Source organism: Ambystoma mexicanum, chromosome 9 (assembly GCF_040938575.1).
Source record: "Ambystoma mexicanum isolate Mex_15411 chromosome 9, UKY_AmexF1_1, whole genome shotgun sequence".
In the NCBI taxonomy this organism is placed as follows: Eukaryota; Metazoa; Chordata; class Amphibia; order Caudata; family Ambystomatidae; genus Ambystoma; species Ambystoma mexicanum.
In genome coordinates, this window is record NC_090931.1 from 921,696,589 (window position 1) to 921,722,551 (window position 25,963).

At 41.9% G+C, this 25,963-nt stretch overlaps 1 protein-coding gene across 1 annotated transcript in view; it reads left to right on the forward strand.

Annotated features, from left to right (window-relative positions):
• Nucleotides 1-20,497, forward strand: part of TTN (titin) — a 364,996-nt gene extending 344,499 nt beyond the window's left edge. The window contains exons 295-305 of the mRNA XM_069616101.1: nt 115-420; nt 796-1,095; nt 2,261-2,836; nt 2,916-3,221; nt 3,316-3,909; nt 4,028-9,591; nt 9,687-9,843; nt 12,421-12,941; nt 16,081-16,234; nt 18,768-19,055; nt 19,181-20,497. Of these exons, the coding sequence (XP_069472202.1) occupies nt 115-420; nt 796-1,095; nt 2,261-2,836; nt 2,916-3,221; nt 3,316-3,909; nt 4,028-9,591; nt 9,687-9,843; nt 12,421-12,941; nt 16,081-16,234; nt 18,768-19,055; nt 19,181-19,479 (9,065 nt within the window). The 3' untranslated portion in view covers nt 19,480-20,497. The remainder of the gene's footprint in view (nt 1-114; nt 421-795; nt 1,096-2,260; nt 2,837-2,915; nt 3,222-3,315; nt 3,910-4,027; nt 9,592-9,686; nt 9,844-12,420; nt 12,942-16,080; nt 16,235-18,767; nt 19,056-19,180) is intronic.
• Nucleotides 20,498-25,963: the final 5,466 nt, after the last annotated feature.

The window sequence follows — 25,963 nt, forward strand, 5'->3', positions numbered from 1 at the left end:
AGTATTATCTTTGCTGAATATAAACAACTGCATGTTTTACCAAATGTAGGTGCAATGTGTCATGCAGCTGGAAAGAGTACAGGTATATCATTTGCTTGTCTGTTGTTTTTATAGACCCTCCAGAACCTCCTTACAACCCACCAGAAGTATTGGATGTAACAAAGAGTTGCATCAGTTTATCCTGGTCAAGACCTAAGGATGACGGTGGTAGTCGGGTCACTGGTTACTATATCGAGCGCAAAGAGACAAGTACAGACAAATGGGTTCGCCACAATAAGACCCACATTACCACTACGATGTACACCGTCACTGGGCTTGTTCCTGATGCTGAATATCAGTTCCGCATCATTGCGCAAAATGACGTTGGCCAAAGTGAATCTAGCCCAGCATCTGAACCAGTTGTCTGCAAAGATCCATTTGGTAAGAGACTTGAATTTTAAATTGATAAATGTGTCTAAACCGCATGTTTGAAATGGCCCAGAGAAGGCCATTTTTCCTGTGTCCTCTTTTCACTCCTCTTGTTTCATAAGCAGTGTGGCATGCCTCTAGTGGTGGAATAGTAATGCAGCCTTCTTGATGCACCGCTTTACATACTAACAGTGGTCTGCCATCCAACATATCAAAGTTCCGCCTCTACCTATAATGTGGGTCTTTTAAACGCTAGCACAGCATGCTACATGCCAGGTGCTGACTTCATGTGCAGGTGCAAACGACTCTTGATGTAGCACAGGTATTGAGGAAAAGAGCTAGTTAGCTGAGGCCGGTGCTTAATCTCCTTTGTTGTCATATTTGCAGATAAACCAAGCCAACCTGGAGAAATCGAGGTGACCTCTGTATCTAAGGACAGTATTTCCATTCAATGGGAGAGACCGGAGTGTGATGGTGGAAAAGAGATTCAAGGCTACTGGGTTGAATATCGTCAGTCTGGCGACAGCGCATGGAAGAAGTGCAACAAAGAACGCATCAAAGACAGGCAGTTCACCATGGGCGGTCTGCTGGAGGCCACTGAATATGAGTTTAGAGTTTGTGCTGAAAACGAGACTGGCATCAGCCGACCTCGCAGGACTCCTGTAACAATAAAGACCAAGTTGACATGTAAGTATGCGCGCTCTCTATCAATGTTCAGCATATAGGTCATCTTAATTGTTTTAGGAGTTTTTATCACATTTCAGAGTTTTCTTTCAATATTCCGAAGGCCTATTGTTATTGGGAAGAATTAAATTACATGCTATTATCTTTCTGAATATGTGTGTTATTTTGATGTGCTCTCCAAACGTTTGTGTGTGGATTGGTTGAGGTTTAGACACTTTGTGGAAAACTATCGTGTTTTTTTCTGTAAATGTTTTAATTACAAAAAGATTTATCAAAATAGAATTAAAGGCATTTGTAAAGAAAGGTCTGTCCCGCATGCCCAATGTTGTACTTATTGTAAACTCCATACGATTCAATTAATTTAAGAAAAGCAAGGACCTGCAAGTTCAGGGGAAACATGTACTCTTGTTTATGCGAGTGGCACGTCTTGGGTAGGGGGAGGAGTCTATAAGCAAGGAAAAAAGTGGAAAAGGGGGTGGGGGTCTACCTAGCAGATAGATTGTATATATTTCTTATGTTTCAGATATTGGGGCTCATTACGAGTTTGTTGGTATCTCGGCAGTAATACCACCAAACATTATTACCATTACTACCACTTGGTCTGGCGGTATTACTACTGGAGGTATTACCTCTGGCAGCAATCCTGCCGGATTATAAGTGGAAGTTTGGCAGTTTCCGTTTTCATAGTCCGTCTGCATAGGACTCCATTGGGGATTTTTGCAGGTAGTAACTCTACTGGAATTACCGGATGGTAATACTGCTGATTTATGGAGGTAAAGTGGAGGAGTTACCTCCACTTGGTCAAGCGTTAAGCTGGAGACAACTCGTCACTTTACCTCAAAAAATCTGCGGTATTAGCATCTTGTAGTTTGGCGGTTTGGGAAAAATTGAGGTAAACGGAATTACCTCCACATTTTTCCTGCACCACCAAACTTGTAATGAGGCCCCTAATAACTCAAGAGACCTTCCCTGTCGTTCTTACTTCCAAATTCCCAATATTGTTTTTCTACAACAGAATGATGACTACAGACTAGTCATTTCAAGAAGACCTGAAAGCATGCCTCTTGTGTAGTACTATTTCTATCTATAGTACATAGTTATATCCATGTCCAAACAAAAAAAAGAGCTAAAATCATTTACCAATGACTGATTTACTTCCTCTCTACAGCTGGAGAAGCACCAGGCGTCAGACAAGAAGTACAGGAAGTGACTGTCAAGCTTGGTGAACCTGCCAAACTGACATGCCAGATTCTTGGAAGGCCACTGCCCGATATTAAATGGTACCGTTTTGGAAAGGAGCTCGTACAGAGCAGAAAATATAAAACGTCTTCAGATGGTCGTACCCATTCCCTGACCGTACTAACGGAAGAACAGGAGGACGAAGGTCTTTACACTTGCATAGCAGTCAACGACGGGGGAGAAACAGAAACTAGTGGCAAGCTTCTCTTGCAGGCCACACCACAGTTCCACCCAGGCTACCCACTCAAAGAGAAGTACTATGCAGGTGTGGGCTCCACTCTTCGCCTGCACGTTGTGTACATTGGCCGTCCAGTGCCAGCCATTACATGGTTCCATGGCAAGAAACCATTGAAATCATCAGAAAATATCCAGATAGAGAACACCGAGCATTATACTCATCTCAGTATCAAAAACGTTCAGCATAAATCCCATGCTGGAAAATACAAGGTTCAACTCAGCAACATTCTGGGAACAGTAGATACTGTGCTCAATGTAGAAATACAAGGTAAGTGCTTGTCATAATAGTTTCACTCATATCGTGTTTAAACAGTACTTGGTACTTACAGAAACTTTTAATATTGTAGATAAGCCAGATAAACCAACGGGACCAATCGTTGTTGAGGCTTTACTGAAGAACTCTGTAGTAATCAGCTGGAAACCACCTGCAGACGATGGAGGGTCTTTGATTACAAACTATGTCGTAGAGCGCCAAGAAGCCAAGGAAGATGCACAGTGGCAACTGGTATCTGCAACTATATCTGGTACCACCTGCAGAATTATTAACCTGGCAGAAAATGCAGGCTATTATTTCCGTGTTTATGCGCAAAATGTGTTCGGCATTAGTGAAGCACTGGAAGTTCCCTCAGTTGTTATCATCAAGAGTCCATTTGGTAAGTATGTTGCTCCACATGTCTCATCACGCAATGCTTAAAGCAAACATGCCATTTTACACTTCTTTTCAACATACTATCATTCTATTTGCAGAAAAACCTGGCAGCCCTGCCCAACCATTGGTCACTGCTGTTACAAAGGATTCATGTCTGGTGTCTTGGAAGCCCCCATCCAGCGATGGAGGTGCAAAGATCAGCAACTACTACCTTGAAAAGCGTGAAAAGAAACAGAACAAATGGATTGCAGTGACAACAGAAGAAATTCATGAAACTGTCTTTGCAGTTAAGGGGCTAATTGAAGGTCTTGAATATGACTTCCGCGTGAAATGTGAGAATCTTGGTGGAGAAAGCGACTGGAGTGAAACCTCAGAAGCAGTTATTCCAAAATCTGATGTGCCAATCCGTGCACCACAGTTCAAGGAAGAAATCAGAAACCTGAACGTCAAATATAAGAGCAATGCCACCTTTGTCTGCAAGATTGTTGGCCATCCAAAGCCAATCGTTAAGTGGTTCAGGCAGGGCAAGGAAATCTCGCCAGATGGCGTGAAGATCAAGGTGCAAGAATTCAAGGGCGGATACTTCCAACTGGTGATAACAAGTGTGACGGATGAAGATTCCACCGTCTATCAAGTTAGAGCCACTAACCAGGGAGGATCTATTTCTGCTACAGCATCTCTAGAGGTTGAAGGTAAATACTACTTTCTATCTTGCTTTGTGATTGATGTAAATAAAAGTTTGCATATGTTAGCTGCAATAACAAATGTGCTCTGTCTCCCCCCCTCTCTCTCTCTCCCTTTCTTATACAGTTCCTGCTCAAATTAATTTGCCTAAACATCTTGAAGGAATGGGTGCAGTCTATGCCCTTAAGGGTGAAGTGGTCAGCATAAAGATTCCTTTCACTGGCAAGCCAGATCCAGTCATCACATGGCAGAAGGGTCAAGATCTTATTGACAATAATGGACAGTATCAAGTCATTGTTACGAGATCATTCACATCCCTAGTATTCCCCAATGGTGTTGACAGGAAAGATGCAGGATTCTACATTGTTTGTGCAAAGAACAGATTTGGCATTGATCAGAAAACCGTTGAACTAGATGTTGCTGACGTACCTGATCCACCAAGGGGTCTTAAAGTAAGTGACGTTTCGAGAGATTCAGTCAACTTGACTTGGAATCCTCCTGCTACAGATGGTGGAAGTAAAATCATCAACTACATTATTGAAAAATGTGCCACAACTGCAGAGAGATGGATCCGTGTCGCACAGGCCCGTGAGACAAGGTACACTGTTGTCAACTTGTTTGGTAAGACCAGCTACCAGTTCCGTGTAATAGCAGAAAACAAGTTTGGACAGAGCCAGCCATCTGATCCTACAGAACCAACTGTGACCAAGGAAGATAAGACACGAATGCTGAATTATGATGATGAAGTTTCTGAGATCACAGAAATCTCCAAGACTAAAGCAGCTCATTCTTCCACTAAAGTGCTACATGAGAAATACATGATTGCTGAAGAGCTGGGGCATGGCCAGTTTGGCATTGTCCATCGATGTGTTGAGAGTTCTTCTAAGAAGACATACTTGGCTAAGTTTGTAAAAGTCAAAGGTGCTGACCAGGTGTTGGTAAAGAAAGAGATTTCAATCCTTAATATTGCCCGCCACAGGAATATCCTATACCTCCATGAATCTTTTGACAGCCTAGAAGAGCTAGTAATGATCTTTGAATTCATTTCTGGAGTTGACATCTTTGAAAGGATTAATACCACTGGATTTGACCTTAGTGAACGTGAAATTGTAAATTATACTCGCCAGATCTGTGAAGCACTGGAGTTCCTGCACAGTCATAGAATTGGCCACTTTGACATCAGGCCAGAAAGCATAATTTACCTCACAAGAAGAAGCTCTACCATTAAGATCACAGAGTTCGGTCAAGCAAGAGAATTAAGGCCTGGAGATAATTTTAGGCTCCAATTTACTGCTCCTGAATATTATGCACCAGAAATACATCAACATGATTTGGTCAGCAGAGGTACGGACATGTGGTCACTTGGTACATTAGTGTACATTCTTTTGAGTGGTCTTAATCCTTTTGTAGCTGAAACAAACCAACAGATTATTGAACGCATTACCAATGCTGAATACAACTTTGAAGATGAAGCATTCAAAGAAATAAGCATTGAAGCAATGGACTTTGTTGATCGCTTGTTAGTTAAGGAAAGGAAGAAGCGCATGTCAGCTGCTGATGCACTTGAACACCCATGGCTGAAGCAAAAGAAGGAAAAGATAAGCACTAAAGTCATCAAGACATTAAGACACCGACGTTATTACCAGAGCTTGATCAAAAAAGAATGGAATTTCGTCGTTTCAGTGGCTCGTATATCCTGTGGTGGTGCCATTAGGCCTCAAAAAGGAGTCACAACAGCCAAGGTTAAGGTTGCACCAATTGAAATAGGGCCCCTGGTTGGACAGATAATGCATGCTGCTTCTGAAGAAGGAGGGCATGTGAAATACACTTGCAACATTGAAAACTATGATCAAGCAATGCAAGTCAACTGGTACTTTGGTATTCGACAGTTAGAACACAGTGATAAATATGAAATCAGCTACCAGGATGGGCTGGCAACGATATACGTCAAGGACATTACCAAATCAGATGACGGTACTTACAGATGTAAAGCAGTCAATGACTACGGTGAAGACAGTTCCTATGCAGAGCTCTTTGTCAAAGGTGTAAGAGAACAATATGATTATTACAGATGCCGGGTTGTCAAGAAGGTCAAACGCAGAGCAGATACCATGAGGCTTCTAGAAAGACCGCCAGAGTTCACTCTGCCGCTGTTTAATCACTCTGCCTATGTTGGGGAAAAGGTCAGATTTGGGGTAACTATAACAGTCCACCCAGAACCTCGAGTAACATGGTTAAAATCAGGCCAGAAAATCAAACCAGGTGATGATGACAAGAAATACACATTCATATCAGACACAGGACTGTACCAGCTCATCATAAATGATGTAACCACAGATGATGATGCTGAATACACCGTAATGGCTAGGAACAAATATGGTGAAGACAGCTGCAAAGCTAAGCTCACGGTTGTTCCTCATCCCGCAGCAGCAGATAATACATTAAGGCCAATGTTCAAACGGTTGCTCGCAAATGCAGAATGCCAAGAAGGACAGTCTGTTCGATTTGAAATTAGAGTGTCTGGAACACCAAAACCAACATTGAAATGGGAAAAGGATGGTCAAAGCCTAACTCTAGGCCCAACCATTGATGTTATTCATGAAGGTCTGGACTATTACGCTTTGTGCATTACAGAGACCCTGCCAGAAGACTCTGGCTATTACAGAGTCACTGCTACTAATAGCGCTGGATCTACAAGTTGCCAAGCGTACCTGAAGGTGGAACGAATGAGATATGTCAAGAAAGAATACAAGTCTAAAGAGGAGCGTGAAGTCCATGTACAGAAACAGATAGACAAGACACTGAAAATGGCAGAAATTCTTGCTGGAACAGAATCTGTTCCACTGACACCAATAGCGCAACAGGCTCTACGAGAAGCAGCCATACTTTACAAACCAGCTGTAAGCACAAAGACGGTAAAAGGTGAATTTGAAATCCAGAAAGAAGAACAGAAGGCAGAAAAGAGAATGCGTATGCCATATGAAATCCCTGCACCTCGCGTGCATACAGTGACTGCACTTGAAGAGGATCAAAACATTAAACAGTTTGTGCCAATGTCAGAAATGAAATGGTATAAGAAGTTGCGAGACCAATATGAAATGCCAGAACCACTTGAAAGAATTGTTCAGAAAAGACCAAAGCGTATTCGCCTCTCAAGATGGGAGCAGTTCTATGTCATGCCACTTCCCAGAATCACTGACCAATATAAACCTAAATGGCGCATCCCCAAGCTATCACAGGATGATCTTGAAACTGTAAGGCCTGCCCGAAGGCATTCACCATCACCAGATTATGAGCTTTTCTACAGACCAAGAAGGCGCTCCTTGGGCGATGTTTCAGATGATGAATTACTCCTTCCTGTTGATGACTATTTGGCAATGAGGAGAGTTGATGAAGAAAGAATGCGTCTTGAGGAAGAACTTGAATTAGGATTTTCTGCTTCACCACCCAGTAGAAGTCCCCCACGCTTTGAGCTGTCTTCTCTCCAGTATTCTTCACAAAGGGCTCATGCAATGACAGAAGAGGAACGAGATCGTGAGTTAAGATACTCAACTTATCACATCCCATCTAAGTTAGAAGCTAGCACCAGTTATGCAGAACTCCGACAGCGCCATGACAAGGCGGTGTACAAGCCAGCAAAGCAGAGGCAGCGTATAATGGACGAGAGAGAGGATGAAGAACTTCTGCGTCCATACACCACAACCCAGAGACTTTCAGAATACAAAAGAGAGCTTGAGCATATGGACCAGGAAGAAAAGATCAGAATAAGAACGAGAAAAGAACGACAAGTAATTGAGATGAGATCTGAAGAAGAAGCAACCGAGGAATCTGAGCAAGTTGTAAGACATGTTCACCGAACATCTCCATCTGTGTCTAGGTTGCTTGGAAGAAGAAGATCCCTTTCTCCAACTTACATTGAATTAATGCGCCCTGTATCTGAACTAATTAAGCCTCGTTCCAGACCTGGTGCGCTGGCGACAGATAGACGATCTCCAACACCTGAAAGAACAAGACCACGATCCCCTAGCCCTGTCTCCAGTGAGAGATCACTATCAAGATTTGAGCGATCTGCAAGATTTGACATTTTTTCAAGGTATGAGTCAATGAAAGCAGCACTAAAAACTCAGAAGACCTCAGAGAGAAAGTATGAAGTTTTGACACAGCAACCATTCTCTTTGGATCATGCTCCACGCATAACTTTAAGAATGCGATCGCATCGTGTGCCTTGTGGTCAAAATACAAGATTTATTCTTAATGTTCAGTCAAAACCAACAGCTGAAATTAAATGGTACCATAATGGCATTGAAATTCAAGAAAGCAGCAAGATTCATTTTACTAATACCAGTGGTGTCTTGACCTTGGAAATCTTGGATTGTCAAACTGAAGACAGCGGAACATATCGTGTTGTGTGTTCAAACCACAAAGGCGAGGGTTCCGACTATGCAACACTAGATATTGCAGGTGGGGAGTACTCTAGCTACACATCAAGACGCAAAGATCAAGAAAAGCCACTCTCTGTCTTCCCAGAATTGATCAAAACAGAAGATTATGCAGTTTCCTCTTTTAAGAAAACTTCAGCAATGGAGGCAAGTTCTGAAATAAAAGAAACCAAATCATCAGTGACCGAGACCAGAGAGTCAGTATCCTATGATGCTTACGCTTCAGAAGCAAAGAAAGTCACTAAGTCTCAGGCAAAGGTTGTTGAAGAAAGAACTACGTCTAGTAAATCCAAAAGCACAGCACCAGCAAAAATCCTAACTAAACCACATTCACTAACTGTCTCTGAGGGCGAGCCTGCAAGATTTGCCTGCGACATCGATGGTGAGCCAGCTCCATCCGTAACTTGGTCCCGTGCAGGTCAAACTATTGTTTCTTCCAAACGTCACCAAGTGACAACAACAAAATACAAATCTTCCTTTGAAATCTCTGCTGTTCAGTCTTCAGATGAAGGAAGCTATACAGTTGTGGTGGAGAACTCTGAAGGAAAACAAGAAGCACACTTCACATTGACAATTAGACGAGCACGTGTCACAGAGAAAACAGTTACATCGCCACCCAGAGTAAAATCTCCAGAGCCGCATGGGAAAGCTCCAGAGTCCATCAAGTCCCCCAAAAGAGTGAAATCCCCAGAACCAACATCTGCACACCCTAAAGCTAAATCCACGCCAACAGCAGTCAGAACTGCGTCTGCAGAGAGAGTTCAATTACCAGCTACTACTCCACCCAAAATAATCCAGCAATTAAAAGTGGAAGCAAGCAAGGATAAAGTGGCACTTTCGTGTGCAATTGAAAGCTCTGTGCTAAACGTGAGCGAAGTGGCATGGTACAAAGATGGCAAGAAACTCAAGGAAGACAGTCACTTCACGTTCCACTATTCTGCGGATGGAACCTATGAACTGAAGATCCAAAACCTCTTGGAAGCTGACCAAGGAGAATATGCCTGTGAAATTGTAGGAGAAGCTGGCGTTTCCAGAACCACATTGGCATTTGTCGGCAAAGTGTTCAAGGAAATCTATACCCAAGTGTCAAGCCTAACTGAAACCAAGAAAACTGTCCAGAAAAAGGCCACGAAGCCAGTAATCACTGTTGTTTTGCAAGACACTACAGTATCATCTAACACCACTGCCAAGTTGATGGTCAAAGCGTCAGGCGAACCAAGGCCCACTGTGTCCTGGAAGAAAGATGGAAAGGTATGTTACATTTGACTATAAAATTCTATTTCAGAATAGTATATTCACTAAAACGGTGTTTTTACTTGTTTGTGTATGCATCTCTGCCTTTGCAGCCCATCAAACATGGAGGAAAACTTAAAATATTTGAAGAGAAAGAAGAATTTCATTTGGAAATTCATGACAGCGACATTTCGGACTCTGGCCTCTACTCGTGCACCATTGAAAACTCTGCAGGGTCTGCATCTTCTAGCTGCAGACTAACAGTACAAGGTAAGTCGTTGTTTTATGCACACTACATTCTAGAAATATTATCACTAACAACTACTGGGGATCAGTCATTCTTTCTTAGTGATCAATTTCTCTGAAAATATCTAGCATACGTCATATCAAAGCTTTTACTTTTACTTCAGATGTCTTTAAAAAAAAGAAATGTTCTACAATCATTATCACTTATATTTCTAATCACTATTTTTTAGTCTAGCCACAGTTTTATTTCACTTTTGTATTTTCTATCAAAGTTTATGTTTCTCAACACAATGTCAGACACGCACCCATTAATATAGGTTGTGGCAGTACCTCAGTCACGTGTCAATTAAATGTTAGGAATGATTGATTTCGGCCAATTACACATTATCACCACTGACCTTGGCTGGTAATAGTTCTGTGTAAATAAGTGAAACAAATGTATGATCTGCGCCTCGACTTCATGGGCGGTGTATGTCTGGAAAAGGCTGCCACCTTTTAGACATGCTTAAGAAGAATTAGAGTGTGCCGTGACTAATATTGAATTAGACGGAGGGCTGGTAATTACCCTCTCATTACTTCTGAGTGAGCTCCTTTCTTGGGTTTGGTTAGTCAGTGCAACAAGGGAGGCAACATGAAAATAAGTATTAACATTTGCCTATAAAAGTAAATAGAGTGGTTAAATCATAATAATATATGTGCAATGAGATCATTCAAGAAGGTGTGAAAGTGTCAGATGGACTGCACATCTAAGATATGTCTGCTGGGAGGGGTGCCGGGAGGGAGTAGGAAGAAACAAAGGAAGACAATGGCTGCCCTGTTGTTGCTCCTTGCGCGAAGGAGGCGCGAAGGAGGCTGGCAATTTTGTGGAAATGACCCAAAGGCCCACGTCTAGCACAGTGGGTGGCAGGCACACAGGGATGGGTGGTAGCAGGACAGGGGATAGTGCAGGGACTGGAGAGGAAAGAGGGGAACGAAAATAAGGGACTGGCATGGAACACCCTAATACATGATTTGCAAACCTACCCAGGCGACCTCCCTCCTTGAAGAGGATCAAGCGATGAAGTTGGGCCGAAGGCAGGAGTCTGGGAGAGCAGAGGGGGGAAGAAGGGGAGAGAGCGAGGGAGGAGTGGTCAGGTTACTAGGCTGGACATGATGGGACCTTATAGCTATTAAGTACTCTCTAGCTGAACACAAGAGTAGCATTACATGGACCCACGCACAAGATGGACTTTATGAAGGGAGGGAGGGCTCATTTGGCAGGAATAGGGGATACGAGCGGGAACCTTGAGATTAGTATACAGGGTCTGAGCTGGGATGGTTGGGGGATGGGGGGTTGCTGTACTGTGTTATCATAGAACTTTAATAACATTTTTTTTAAAGATTTAAAAGAATACAATTCAATGTCTTGGAGGGGGGGGATAGCTAAGAGGCAACGCGTTTGCTTTGGAAACAAGACAAAGCAGTGCAACACAGGTTTGAATCCCAATCCCGCACTTAGAAACCACTCCTGGTATTAAGCGTGTTATAAATGAACAATTATAATTATAATACCTGGCCCATCAAAGTGATCGCACTAACAGTGGGTGGGAAGGGGCAGCTCCCCAGTAAAGTATAGAAATCTTTTTGAAAACATGAATCTCTGCTTTGCCTGATTTGTACTCAGTTGGTGAACACGTGACTGGCTGAGATAGGAGCTGACCTGGTGGTATCTAAGCGTTACTTAGGCACTTACATAATGAAACAAGCGCATAATGTGGAGCAATGCACACTGCCCACCTGCACGCTGTCCACCAGTGAGGGAGTGCCACAGACACCTAGCTTGTCCTAGCTTGTCCAAAGGAGGAAGACACTATCGAATCTGTACGCCAGTGATGATTGGTTAAAATTCAGGACTGGCAGCTAACCCAATAAAGTGCACGAAGGGGCTGTCAAGTGAACGTGCAGAATGTCAAATGCTCTTTAAAAAAAACGAAATAAATAAAGTCTCTGTTTCACTTTTTTAAAGCCACAATCTGCCTGCCACTGGTTAACCCGAGAGTGAGTAGATATACCCATATGTGTAGGACTGTTAGATGTGCCTTCCATTACTACAGGAGATACAGTTGAATAGTGTTGCACTGTTGCCCAGGGCATCAACAAGTTCTTCAAGTGATCATAATTATAATTGTTTTTTATAAGGCGCTTAATACCAAAGAGGTTTCTAAGCGTGGACCCGGGATTCGAACCTGCATTGTTTTGCTTCCAAGACGAGCACGTTGTCACTGACGATGCTTTGCTTTTTTAATACTGTTACTACTCCTTGAATATTATTGGTCACACAACCCAGATCCGAAGTTAGATTGATGGTATTAAGAAACGGGTGGGATTTACACTCAACAAAGCAGTACTCACTAAAGTGTTACTGCGCTTCCTAACACTCCATTCCAACCATTGCTCTTATGCGCAAACAGTTGACAAGGCATCATCATGAAGTAGTTTAGATTTCAAAATGTTGTGGAGAAGTACAGCTCGTCACCCTTCAAAGAACCATTTGCAGATTAAAGTCACAAAAGTGCCATAGATTTTATGTGGAATCCTATAAAACTGTATTTTATTTCACAGCTGTTAAGGACACAAGTGTGCTCACACAGAAGAAATCGACAGTGGCGGCCAAAGAAGCTGTGCAGGAAGAATACATCCAAAAGGAGCTTGTTTCTGAAGAAGTCAAGACATCTTACACAGAAGTGAAAGCCGCCATGTCTAAACTCAGCATGACGGATGGCCAGAAGGTCACTCTGAAGGCCAACCTCCCCGGCGCGTCACAAATAAAATGGGTGCTAAATGGAGTAGAGCTTAAAAACTCTGAAGACTACAGGTATGGCGTGTCTGGAAACGACCACACTTTAACCATCAAGAAATCAAGCCATAGAGATGAGGGAATACTCACTTGCGAGGGCAAGACCGAACAAGGGGCCATCAAATGCCACTTTGAGTTGGCCATGTCAAAAGAGCGTTCCAACGCGCCAGCCTTTATTACGCAACCAAAGTCTCAAAACACGGATGCAGGTCAAAACGTAGTCTTTACTTGTGAAATATCTGGCGATCCATCTCCAGAAGTCGAGTGGTTTAAGGATAACCTACCAGTAAGTATCTGCTTATGGCTCATGCATGAACTATGTAAATTAGGGTCCTTATCCAACCGAAGTCACACATTTAATGGATTATTTATAACAGGGCTGTGTATGATGGGAATTCGCTAATGGCTACGCGTGTTTCAGATTGCATGGGCCTCAAGCAGCCTAACCTGTGATGTAGTCCAGGCAGTTTTTGAATAGGCTGCGTCACCTGTTGAGTCACAAATACAATGTAGGTCCTTTCCTTAATGATGGAGAGTAAATCGTATGCTTAAAGGGCATGTATAAAACGTTTATGCATGCTTTTTACTAGTTGGGGGACAGAACGTCATTGCTGTTTCTACTAACCCAATAGGCACTGCCCTACACAACTGCCTTTATTTACACCAGAGTGATTTTGTCATCCTGGCGCAAATGCATTGGATTCCTGTGGCAGGAAAATTCTATAGGAGTCCATTGTGGATGCTGGTGGCAGCCTTTACTCATTTTGCACTATCAAAGGCAAAAAGAAGGCATATGTGCGAGACTGACCGGTTGTAGTCTTTCTTTTTGCACTTGGCAGTGCAAAATACAAAAATGGCATGAATGGGACCGGTTTACAGGTAAGAGCAACATAACTAGTCGCCTCTGTGAAATGTACGAGGATCTTGATAATGGCCTCCAATATGTTTAAATGAGATCTTTAAAAAATATATATTTGTTAAATTAAGTTCACACGTTTTTCATGAAACTATATAAAATAGTAGTATTTCCACGTTTGCAAACATATTTTCCAGGTCAGGTAAAATCTCCTAAGGAAATCTCATTAAAATGTTGTGTTGTGTCCATGCATGTTATGAACTGGCTCAGCTAAAACCCGGGTGCACATGAACGTCGTGGCCCAAGCACTCATAAATGCTCTAGAATGGGGATTCATTTGTTCTGAGCAGACTCTCTAACACTGCACATGCATGAGTCGGATTCCATAGCGATGTGTGTTCAGGAAAGGCACGCAACGTATGCCTCTGATGTCTGTGTCTCTGGAAAGGCGCACTTCTACACAGCATGCGCACGCGCCAATTTGAAGCACTTCCCATTGCAGTGCTGACGCTCCCACAGGAAGGTAAGACATGGGCCATGCGATTGGCTTCTGGACACGCATAGGTAAGCTGGGCTGTGGGCTGGGAAGGGGTCAGTGCATACGTCGACGGTGTTCAAAATATTAACACGTGCTGCCTAAAATATATTTTTCATGCTTCGAATCATGTTTGCATGGTATCCAATTTCCTAAATCTTTAGCCAATAGTGAGAAATGATGCAGTTCACGAGAAAAAGAAATGAGAGTGAAAAAGCTGACCACAAGCTTAACAATGGTATGCCTAACACAGCAGGCGCCACAAGTAAACCAGGCTTCCCGGGTAACCACTGACTATGGAAACAGCTCCCAGCTAGACTCACTGTATTCAAGTGCATGTTGTCTGGGTGTTTGGTTCATTTAGCTGTTTAGCTCTGGACTTGGAGACGCCTGAATTAAGGGCGGGACACAGGTGTGGTTTGCTAATGGCTCTGAACGCTTACTGCCACTCAATGTCCGACTAACACAGCACAGTATCATCCCACCCAAGTAGACCATTGCAGTCGTGTATTGCGGCATGTGGCGTGGCACGTCATTGTTAAAGGGGCTTTGTAGAGGGGGCAGCTATCACTGGTATGGCGTTGCGTTAGCACCCTGGGGGGGGACACCAGGGAAAGGTGGGGGGGGTAGAGGGAGGGAGGCAGGGAAGCCCATGAGCAAACACTGATTGCTGGCTTTATTAGCCCATTCCCTTCTTCTTCCAATGTCGGACTCCTCCTGCTTCCGGCCTACCCCAGTACCCTCTAGAAAAATTGAAAAAAATCTATCTTATCTGATGCCTTGTTTCCTTGCTGGCCATCGACACATTCTACTTGTCCTCCCATGGCGCAAGGGAAACTGAAATGGGTTTCGTTCCAATGGAAACAAGCACTTTCTGTTTACGTATTGTTGCAGTGACCATCTTGATCATCTTTTCTGTTTTGTTTTTTGGTTGGTGAACAGATTTGCGCTTCTAGTGCAAACCTGCTCACTACAACGTAATTGCTGCTGCACATATCCTGCGGGGTGGGCCGTCGCTGCCTGTAATGGCTCAGACGGCCGTTAGTTCGGGCTGACGGTCCATTACCTGCATGGGCGGCCTGCTCTATAGTTACTTACTCCTCAGTAAAAGTAAACGCCTGAAAACTCTAGAGAGCAGGGAAGCAGCAGGCTCGGTAGCATAGCAGTCAGTGTGGTTCACAGGGTGTCCTGCTGAGACCAGACCTGTCCGCTACTCTGACCAATTCTATGGAATTATGAGTCGTCCACTACAGGGCTTGCTCATTCTAGAGCCTACACTTATCAATGGCCACCCCGCTTATAAAAAGTTTACATCCAAGTCCCTCTTCTAGCTTTCAGGTCCACTTTCTGTGCCATCCAAAAAAGTGCTTAAATGCAGATCACTTCACAGCAAGTGCAAATAAAGAGCTGTTCTGCACATTTACACTAGCCTCCCTTCTGATCTCTGCAGGTAACCAGTGAACCACAGTCACTCCACTGAGGTACACACTCCTACATAGACCTCAACCATCATCAAAGGCAAGCTCTCCCACTATCATGAGGAGGCATCCTTCCTTCCTGGAAACAGGCGATCACTGTAGTAGCTCACAGCAATGATCAAAAAGCTATCTGAACACGTGCACATGTATTTACATTCAAAAAAGCAGGCACAAATCCAGGCACATGTCCCAGTTTATTTAGAGCAAATGTTGTTTAGGTGCAGGTGCACGCCTTCAACGCCATATTGCCAATTTCCACATCCCTCTGCTTATCTGGCTTATTTGCCTCAACGCTGCATCGTAAACGGTCACTTTGAGGAAAGCATTGCTCATAACTGTTCATTGTTGGCTACAGCTGCTGCTATGGTCCCAAAGGTGGCACGCACATGTTAACACAACTAACAGCCATCTTCTGCATCAGCGACACATGTTCTAAGGAGAGCCTTCAACTAAACATCAAGTCAAAAAGCGTCCCTGCTGTGCTGTGTGTCCTCATGCAGTCACCTTAAAGGTCTCCATCTCAGAACACTGTAACACTAATGCTTTTGTCTTCCAGGTTGCCATTTCATCTCATGTAAGAGTAAGTCGGTCTAAGAATATATACACCTTGGAAATCCGGAATGCACTAGAAAAGGACGGTGGGAAATACACAGTGAAGGCGAAGAATTTCCATGGCCAGTGCTCTGCTACCGCCTCCCTCACAGTGCTTCGTAAGTTTTACCACTGTTCTGTGTTAAAATGTGGTTCTGTGTCTTTTTTACGTTATTTCGTGGAACGGATGGGGGAATGTCAAATACTGTCAACAGTCAGCTTCATTTATGGTGTTGAGGTGGAACTTAATTTTGGCATTTTTAAATACATTAATGAAACCAAGCGCTCCACTTGCTGCAAATTTGTACCAGTGCAATTGCTCTCACCAACATGCTTGTTTGAGTACTCCATGAATTGAACAATACTTGAGTCTAGATCTTCTCTGTCGCCTGTGCCGAAACACCCATATGAAAGTATTCAACCATAGTGGAGAGCTATTTTCGGCGTTAGCTGAAAGAACTGCTTCAACGCTGGTACAATATCTTAAAATATTCTTAAAAATTAGACCAACCCTAAAAACGTTACACACCCTTTGTTTTCTAAAACCACATCGAGGCACTGATCAAATCAAGGCAATTTAAATGACTTAAAACACTTTCAGTTTTCCATACCTCACCATTAGAAAAACATTCTTAACTGAAGCATCTTTTTAGCAAACATCAGACACAAGGCAATTCCAAATGTTGAATCTAAATGACATATTAAAGATGGCAACTTATGGTTGCACTCCCCGTCTTCCAGAACTATCTAAACTTAAAAATGTATCACTTTTTGAAAAAAGGATTTGTAACCCTATGCATAAAAAATACATTGAAGACAAAAAACAATTGGGAGACTCTATCAGGATTCTCATGCTGCATAATTTGCAAGAAAGCTCCAGAAACGCGACATGATTCTTTTGATTTACTGCGAGATTTGAGATTGCACCCCATGATAGAGTGCCAAGTTGACAGGCAGAGTTAAATCAGCGAGAGCAATTTCCAGACTACCAGGCTACATTTACAGTCGGTTGATAATGGTCCTTATGCATTTAAAACAGATCAATGCAGGAGAACGCTGACATTCAAAGTCCTCCCAAGAAACATTCCATTACAATTTTGTCAGAACAAAGATGAAAGCAAACTATTCATCAATGCCATATCATTCACACGTGTTTCGCGCAGCTGGGTACGATTGAAGTGTATTTACATTATGGAAGCTGCTATGCCCCGCATAGGGATAATCAAGAAACATAGAGCCGACATTAGAGATATCAGTTGAATACAAGTATACGACATAACAGAGGACATTAAAAAGAGAGTTGTGTGCACAACTTTTAGTTCAAATTTATGTGGAGAACAAAATAATCAAACTTAAACTAAAACAGAGGGTGCATCACCTTGAAATAAGGAAGATATCTAAACCAATAATACAGGAAAGGGAAAAGTTACAGGATATCTATAGCACTTCTGTTTCTGAGTGATACGTGAAAAATGGCAGAGAAGATCTACAAGACACTGATGTTTTCAGCAGGGCACCTTATCCCCTTACAGATAGGCTATGCTCAGAAATGCATTGCAAGTACTCATTTGTTATTTGTAACGACAAACACTTTATCAAGTCCAATCTCATGCATCAGCGATACCTCACCTAAGACTTACTGACAAAGTGGCACTTGCTATATTAAGCTCCTACATTTATTTGTGGATCACATCTACTGGACATTTCCAACTCTGCTAGGCCTCATTATTCTTAGCACCTGCTCTTCTGCTGTACTCTGTATGGGCTCTACATGGCAGCCTTTAAACACACTATGCCCAGCACATCTCTCATCTTATCGCCTCCACTCATTATTGAAGTTTCCCATTTGCCAGGTCCTTCTCTGTTTGCCAATGACATCCATAGTTCCCTTCCAAATACCCTTCTTATCCTTGGAAAAAACGTTATCAAATTTTGAGCCATTTATACATGCCGGCACATATGTGGTACTATGTTCACTGTTGAATCACTTACAATGTTGTAGTAGACAGACACATGGCACTTTCCCTCCCTCCACTGCCACTGAAACATAGGTTAAATCAATATTTGAGAACAAATGTGGTAAATGGACCAATAAACCAGGGAGCCATGAATCGTAGGGCAGTTGCAACCTGTAATTACAAATTTAGGAAAACAAAGCATGCAATTCATCCAATTCTAGCTAGTGAAATTCCAGCAGATTCAACAAATGGGTTCTGAAATGCAGTTATTACAAAAATGCCTTTCATTACTATTGGCACCATAAATGTGTATACTTTGACTTGTATGTATCAACCTGTATGCATATACAAGTTGTTCTTAGATTTCTGCATAAAACTGGAAATATCTATATTTTAGTTCTAGTTACAGGTTAAGTGAAAAGAAGGCTTACAGAGTCGGCACGATTTCCATGTGCTAATGTAGCTTTGCATTTTGTTTCTTTGGCTTGTTTAATAAGTAGTTACAAGTAATCCTTGATTCAAAACGTCTGTGCAATATTAATTAGCACTGCAGCTCTAATGCTTACGTGTGTCGTAGGTAAACTGGTACAGTGCTATTTCCATTTTTATGTGACTATCTAAGATAAAATGACTTCACTAATTTAGGTGATGTCATTGATGTTTTCTTCTCATTTTTGTTTGCTATGCCCCACAGCTCTGGTTGAAGAACCTGCAAAAAAGGTAGTTTTGAGGACAGGTGGTGATGTAAGCATGCAGGAGAGTTTCTCTTCGCAGGCAATCCAAATGTCTGCCTCTAAGCAAGAGGCCTCCTTCAGCAGTAGCAGCAGCATGGCTGAAATGAAATTTGCAAGCATGTCTTCCCAAAGCATGTCATCCATGAAAGAGTCTTTTGTAGAGATGAGTTCCAGCAGTTTTGCCGGATCATCCAGCCTGACCCAGCTGGAGAGTTCAGCTTTTACAAGGGGTGGAAGGAGTTTGAAAGGTGAGACAAACCATTACCGGTAGTTTTAGACAACACAATTTAAAAGTAGAACTCTTCTGCAGGAATCACCATTTTGGTCTGGTATGCGGTTTGTATAACGTTTCCTTTTGTTACATTTTGTGAAGGAACCCCTCCCAAAATTGAAGCTCTTCCCACTGATATCACCATTGATGAAGGGAAAGTACTCACGGTGGCTTGTGCCTTTTCAGGAGATCCTACTCCTGATATCAAATGGTCTTGTGGAGGAACACACGTCTCAAGCCAAGAGCAGCAGGGCCGATTCCACATCGAGACAACCGAAGATCTGACAACTCTCATCATCATGGACATTAAAAAGAAGGATGGCGGTCTTTACACACTACAATTGACAAATGACTTTGGGATCGATATGGCAACTGTGAATATTAACGTGCGATCAATTTGAACATCTTGATCAATTTTATATACACTTGTTTTTTTTACAAGTGGATCAAATGGACTAAACTATCTAAATTGTAAATAGAAAAATATTTTTGTACCTAACTAGATCAGACAATGTCGAAAGATATGTACCTTATGACTTTTTGTCATTGTAGCTTGACTTGAGATTTTGAATCATTTTTCATTGACATGTACATACTGTATATAGCCGAAGATAACGGTTATGGAGTTTTGTACCATTTATTTTTTGACATTTTCAAAAAATGCAACTTGTAAAACTACTTGATTAGTAGGGGAAAGTTTCGTATGGAACGAATACCCTGCACAACTGTTAACTAATTGATGTGCCTCAACACAATGTTGACGTCTAAGAATGCCTCAACGGGTAGAGAAACTCCCTGTTGATGATGACTTACACCTAAGAGAAGATGCCATGCACGGCTTTTTCAGACGTGCAAGAACATAATTTATTTATGTGAACCTACTAGTGTAAAATGCAGGTCTTGTTTCCAACTACCCTCATGGAAGCAATATTTGCATATTATACATCGGAACTGAAACGTAACGTAACTGTTTAACTGTTTAACAGAGACCTTAAAACAATGTTGTGTTCAAAGTGCTAGCGGCCAGCACTTTGTTCAGTCATTTTCCACCCTCACTGTTTCAGACACTTTGACTGCCTAATTAGCTTGTAAAAGTAACATCACCCGGCCAAACCCTCATTTAAGCAAGCTACTTATGCACTCCAGTGTTGAAACAGTGCCAAATCTTGGAGGTTCAAAGGGTGCAGTGAATGTGAGCTTGTGTGATAGTAGTAGAAATGTAATTTGCAATTTCAAAATTGAACAACTAAGCTATGAACCACAGTAGAAAATAACTGTTGTCAAAAAACCAATTGTCAATCACTTTAAATTGATGTTCTTTAAATGCAGAAATGTTTATGATTCATTGAAGTTGAATAAACTGAACCTCCTTGAGATAGTATTGTTATTTAGAAATAAAGTATGCTATCAGCACCCTAACTTGTGTGGTTGTTTTAAATTTACTATTTAAATACCCCTCATAAATGCAGAAAATGCGTGACCCGTTATGAGGTTCAATTAAAATGTGTAAATGTTCCCTTCCGCTCTGCTGATAATGCTTAGGATTATTTGGGCAGACACTGGCTTCCAGTTCAGAAATGTGAGGAATGTAAGATCATTGTGATCAAGCTTGAACTCTGCAACAGGGCATATTTTCTTGAAGTGTCGCATACAATGATGCTTTCCATCCAAAGCCATCCCTCCGCCAATGCTCAGGATTCATGAATTGAGAAGTTTCTTGGCTAGGTAGATGCTGTCTTGGTAATCAGTGCTCTGTAGGTGATGCAGGCTGCCTTGAAAGTGATGCAGTCTTGAGGGGGTAACCAGTGGAGCTTCTTGAGTACGGTGTGATGTGGTTAGATTTCATCAGTCCTGCCCTGTGGGTATGCAAGTGCTAAGCCAGTTGTTTAGCCATAATGTAGTCATCATAATCATATTAATCAAACTAGTAAAATAGTGTGCTATCAGTACACTTGGCATGATACTGACTGAACCTATCTGTGTCTCTCTGATAGATAATGTGTGCCCTGTGGATCTATTCACTAATATTAATGTTAATAAAGTTTATAAAGCGCAGCTACCACAGAACTGAGGGAAGAAGAAAGGGAGCAAACAGTCTAGAAAAGAAATGTTTTCTAAGGACACCGGAAGGAAAGATGGTTATCAGTCGCTCAAAGGAAATAAGGAAGTTTGTTCCATAACAAGGCGGACTAACACCACCAATAGTCACCCCTTACATCTATATAGAAAACTAGCATAACATTTCCTTTGCAAAGAATGCCTAGATGAACAAACAGAGAGAATATAAAATGTGTTATGGCATCAGCCTCACCGCCCCAATGAAATGTTACTACTGAAATGGATTGAACTAACCAACACCGAATCTGCCGAACAGCAACTCAAATGTACACAGGCCGATCAAGGCAAAGCAGCCAAGCTCACAGCAGCATATAACACTGTAAGCCCCACTCTCCTGCTAAGGCAACCAGCAAAGGTGGGTGGGAAAATTCTCTCTATATGCGTACTCATAAATTATGTATGTATAGGTAGGGTGATATATGTCTCTGTTAGCCTAAATAAGATATCAAACTTTTTTGTATTTTGTATTTCGTGTGTGTGTGTGTCTGCATGTGTGTGTGTGCGTGTGCGTGCGTGCGTGTGTATGTACCCGCCATAGCTTTGTTAGTGTTTTGTATAATTTGTATAATATATATAGTGGGCGAGCAGTTCCTCAGCACCCATTGTGATCAGCAAAATCACAATGTCTTCAAGACATAAAGCCGGCAAGTGCACTACACTATCTGCCTTCAGCATTTATCTTTATTGTATAAAACAGCCAACATATCGCTTCCACATGCAGATTAATCATGATTTGAGAAAACATGAAAAAGTACTGCCGTTTACATACTATCTATCTACTACAACACGCACAAAACGACTTGGTTTGCTATAGACCCTTTATCAGAAGAGGAAGGTACAAACAGACTATAATACAGTCAGAGTGCAAATGTTATCAGTATAAAGGGCAATAGTGCAACTAAAAATCACAACGCATATAAACAGTTCATGGAAGCTGTTGCTAACAATTCCAAATAGAATTTGCAATGCCGATTAGAATACACGTCTAACAATTATAAAAGTCGCAGTGATCAAGATGAACAAATGGCAACATATACCCAAATACTTAACAACCAATATCAAATTCATGTCAATTCATTTAAAAACAATAATAAAGCACTGAAGATGTACTCGATAAGTAATAAAAACATGCCTATTTATAAGTAAAATCCATTAAAAAAATATTGTTTAAAATAAAGAATGTACGAGTTAAACTACAAACACATTATAAAATTAATCAAAGATGGATGTTGTAATTTATTTACAAAAATACATCACAGCCCTCTGAGATAGAGAAACCCATAGACCCACAAAGCCGAAAACATAAAGGTAGACATACCCATAGAACTACAAACCCACAAATCAACAGACCCATAAACACACAGACACACAAAAACAAAGATAGACCTGTAGATGCATAGAGCCACAGATACAAAGATAGTCCCATACATTAAGAGACAAAGCGGTAGATATACTCATAGACACATAGACCCACAGACATAAAGGTAGAACCATAGACAGACCCAAACATGAATAGAGACATTGACTCCCAGACCCACAGACGCAAAGACAGGTAGACATACACACACACACACATCCATAGGCCAATACACCTGTAGACCCACAGGCTAACAAACACATAGACCCACCGACCCAAAGACCCATGGACCAATAGGCCACAAAAGCAAGGATAGAATCCTCAAGTCCCTCAAAGAGAAATAGACCCATATACCCTCAGACCCAAATGTGGATAGACTCGTAGACCAATTGATCCTGGGACCGGAAGACAGACCAACAGACAAAACCATAGATATAATATTTGACCCTCACACCCACAGGTACAAAGATAGATAGGCCCATGGACACACAGATACAAAGACCCATTGGCCCACAGACACAAAGACCCACCAAAACAAAATATAAAAAGAGCCAAACACCCACAGACCCAGAGGAACAAAAACAGATAGTCATATGCCACTTAAACAATTATAAATATTGCCATATACCAACACCCCTAAAGATAGACCCATAGATCCACAAATCTACATACGTATCAATTACAAATACAACAATAGATATACATATTGATGCTTTCACTCATAGAGCCACAGACTCAAAGGTAGTAGTACCCAAAGATGCACAGAACCGAAAACAGAAAGACAGACAGCTCCATAGACTCACAAACCCACAGACATAAAGATAGACTTATAGACCCACAAGCTATAAATCCATGGACCCAAAGACCAACAGACATACATAAACATATACAACGATAGACCCACATGCCCATAGACCCAAACCCCCACAACGCAAAGAAAGAGACACCTACAAACAAAAAGACACAACAACAGGTAGGCAAATAGACTCCCAGATCCACAGACCAACAGGAACACAGATAGATAGCCACATATGCTCACAAAGCCACAGGCACAAAGGTAGCTAGACCCATGGGCCCGGCCCATAGCCACACAGACATAAAGATAGATAGACCCATAGTCCCACCAAACCACATGCGCAAATATAGATATTCTTGTAAACCCACTGACCTAAAGATATATGGGCCAATAGACACAAAGATAGACTCATAGTCCCACAAATCCAAAGTCCCATAGACCAATAGGGCCACAGAAACAAAGAGTGACAGTCCCACAGACCCTCAGACACAATGATAGATAGACCCATATTTTAAAAGACCACCACATACATGGATCCAAGACCCACAGACAGAAAGATACATAAGAACCGTAGACCCACAGAACTACGCAAAAAATCCCAAAAAACACATACATGGAACCTAGACCCACAAACAAAAAGATAGATAAATCCCTAGACCTACCTGACTGCAGACAAGTGAACAATATGACTATAAACCCACATACACAAAGATAGACATGCCCAAAGACTTATAGAGCCACAGACGCAAAGAAAGATAGACCTACAGACCCAAACACCCATAAACCAGTACACCCACAGGCCCAATGAATGTACAATACATGGAATCTCAAATGCATTGGCCTCAGACTCACAGTCGCAAATAATCAAAAATAGACCCAACTACTCACAAATACATTGAGCAACAGATACAAAGATATATATATATATATATATATACATATTTGTGTCTGTGTGCCACGGATAGACAAATAAATCTACACACCCTCAACCAAAAAGAAACAAAAGACTCATAGACCCTCAAATCACAGACACAAAGATAGGGAGACCCCTACACTTACAGTTCCATAGGCACAAAGATAAATAGACTCATGGGCCAATAGATCAACAGGCCCACAGATATAAAAATAGAACCCAATGGCCCACCAAAACACAGAAGCAATAACAGATATTCCCACAGACCCATCAACCTAAAGATAGATTCATAGACACACAGATGCAAAGACTCATAGACAGATAGATCCACGGGTTCATAGACCCACAGACATAAAGACAGACAGTTCCACAGTCCCTACAAAGACAAAGATAGATAGACCCAAAGATGCATTCACCCAAAGACCCTCGGACACAAAGGTAGATCTACCCATTGGCTCCCAGAGCAACAGAGAAAAATATATGATCTACCTATAGACCCATCGACATAATTATTGGTAGACCCATACATGTATAGATCCAAAGAGCAAAGCTAGATAGGCACATGGGCCCACAGCCCAAAGGCCCATAGACCTACAAAGCCGAAAACATAAAGGTAGACAGACCCATAGAACTACAAACCCACAAATCAACAGACCCATAAACACACAGACACACAAAAACAAAGATAGACCTGTAGATGCATAGAGCCACATATACAAAGATAGTCCCATACATTAAGAGACAAAACGGTAGATATACTCATAGACACATAGACCCACAGACATAAAGGTAGAACCATAGACAGACCCAAACATGAATAGAGACATTGACTCCCAGACCCACAGACGCAAAGACAGGTAGACATACACACACACACACATCCATAGGCCAATACACCTGTAGACCCACAGGCTAACAAACACATAGACCCACCGACCCAAAGACCCATGGACCAATAGGCCACAAAAGCAAGGATAGAATCCTCAAGTCCCTCAAAGAGAAATAGACCCATATACCCTCAGACCCAAATGTGGATAGACTCGTAGACCAATTGATCCTGGGACCGGAAGACAGACCAACAGACAAAACCATAGATATAATATTTAACCCTCACACCCACAGGTACAAAGATAGATAGGCCCATGGACACACAGATACAAAGACCCATTGGCCCACAGACACAAAGACCCACCAAAACAAAAGATAAAAAGAGCCAAACACCCACAGACCCAAAGGAACAAAAACAGATAGTCATATGCCACTTACACAATTATAAATATTGCCATATACCAACACCCCTAAAGATAGACCCATAGAGCCACAAATCTACATACTTATCACCTACAAATACAACAATAGATATACATATTGATGCTTTCACTCATAGAGCCACAGACTCAAAGGTAGTAGTACCCAAAGATGCACAGAACCGAAAACAGAAAGACAGACAGCTCCATAGACTCACAAACCCACAGACATAAAGATAGACTTATAGACCCACAAGCTATAAATCCATGGACCCAAAGACCAACAGACCTACATAAACATATACAACGATAGACCCACATGCCCATAGACCCAAACCCCCACAACGCAAAGAAAGAGACACCTACAAACAAAAAGACACAACAACAGGTAGGCAAATAGACTCCCAGATCCACAGACCAACAGGAACACAGATAGATAGCCACATATGCTCAC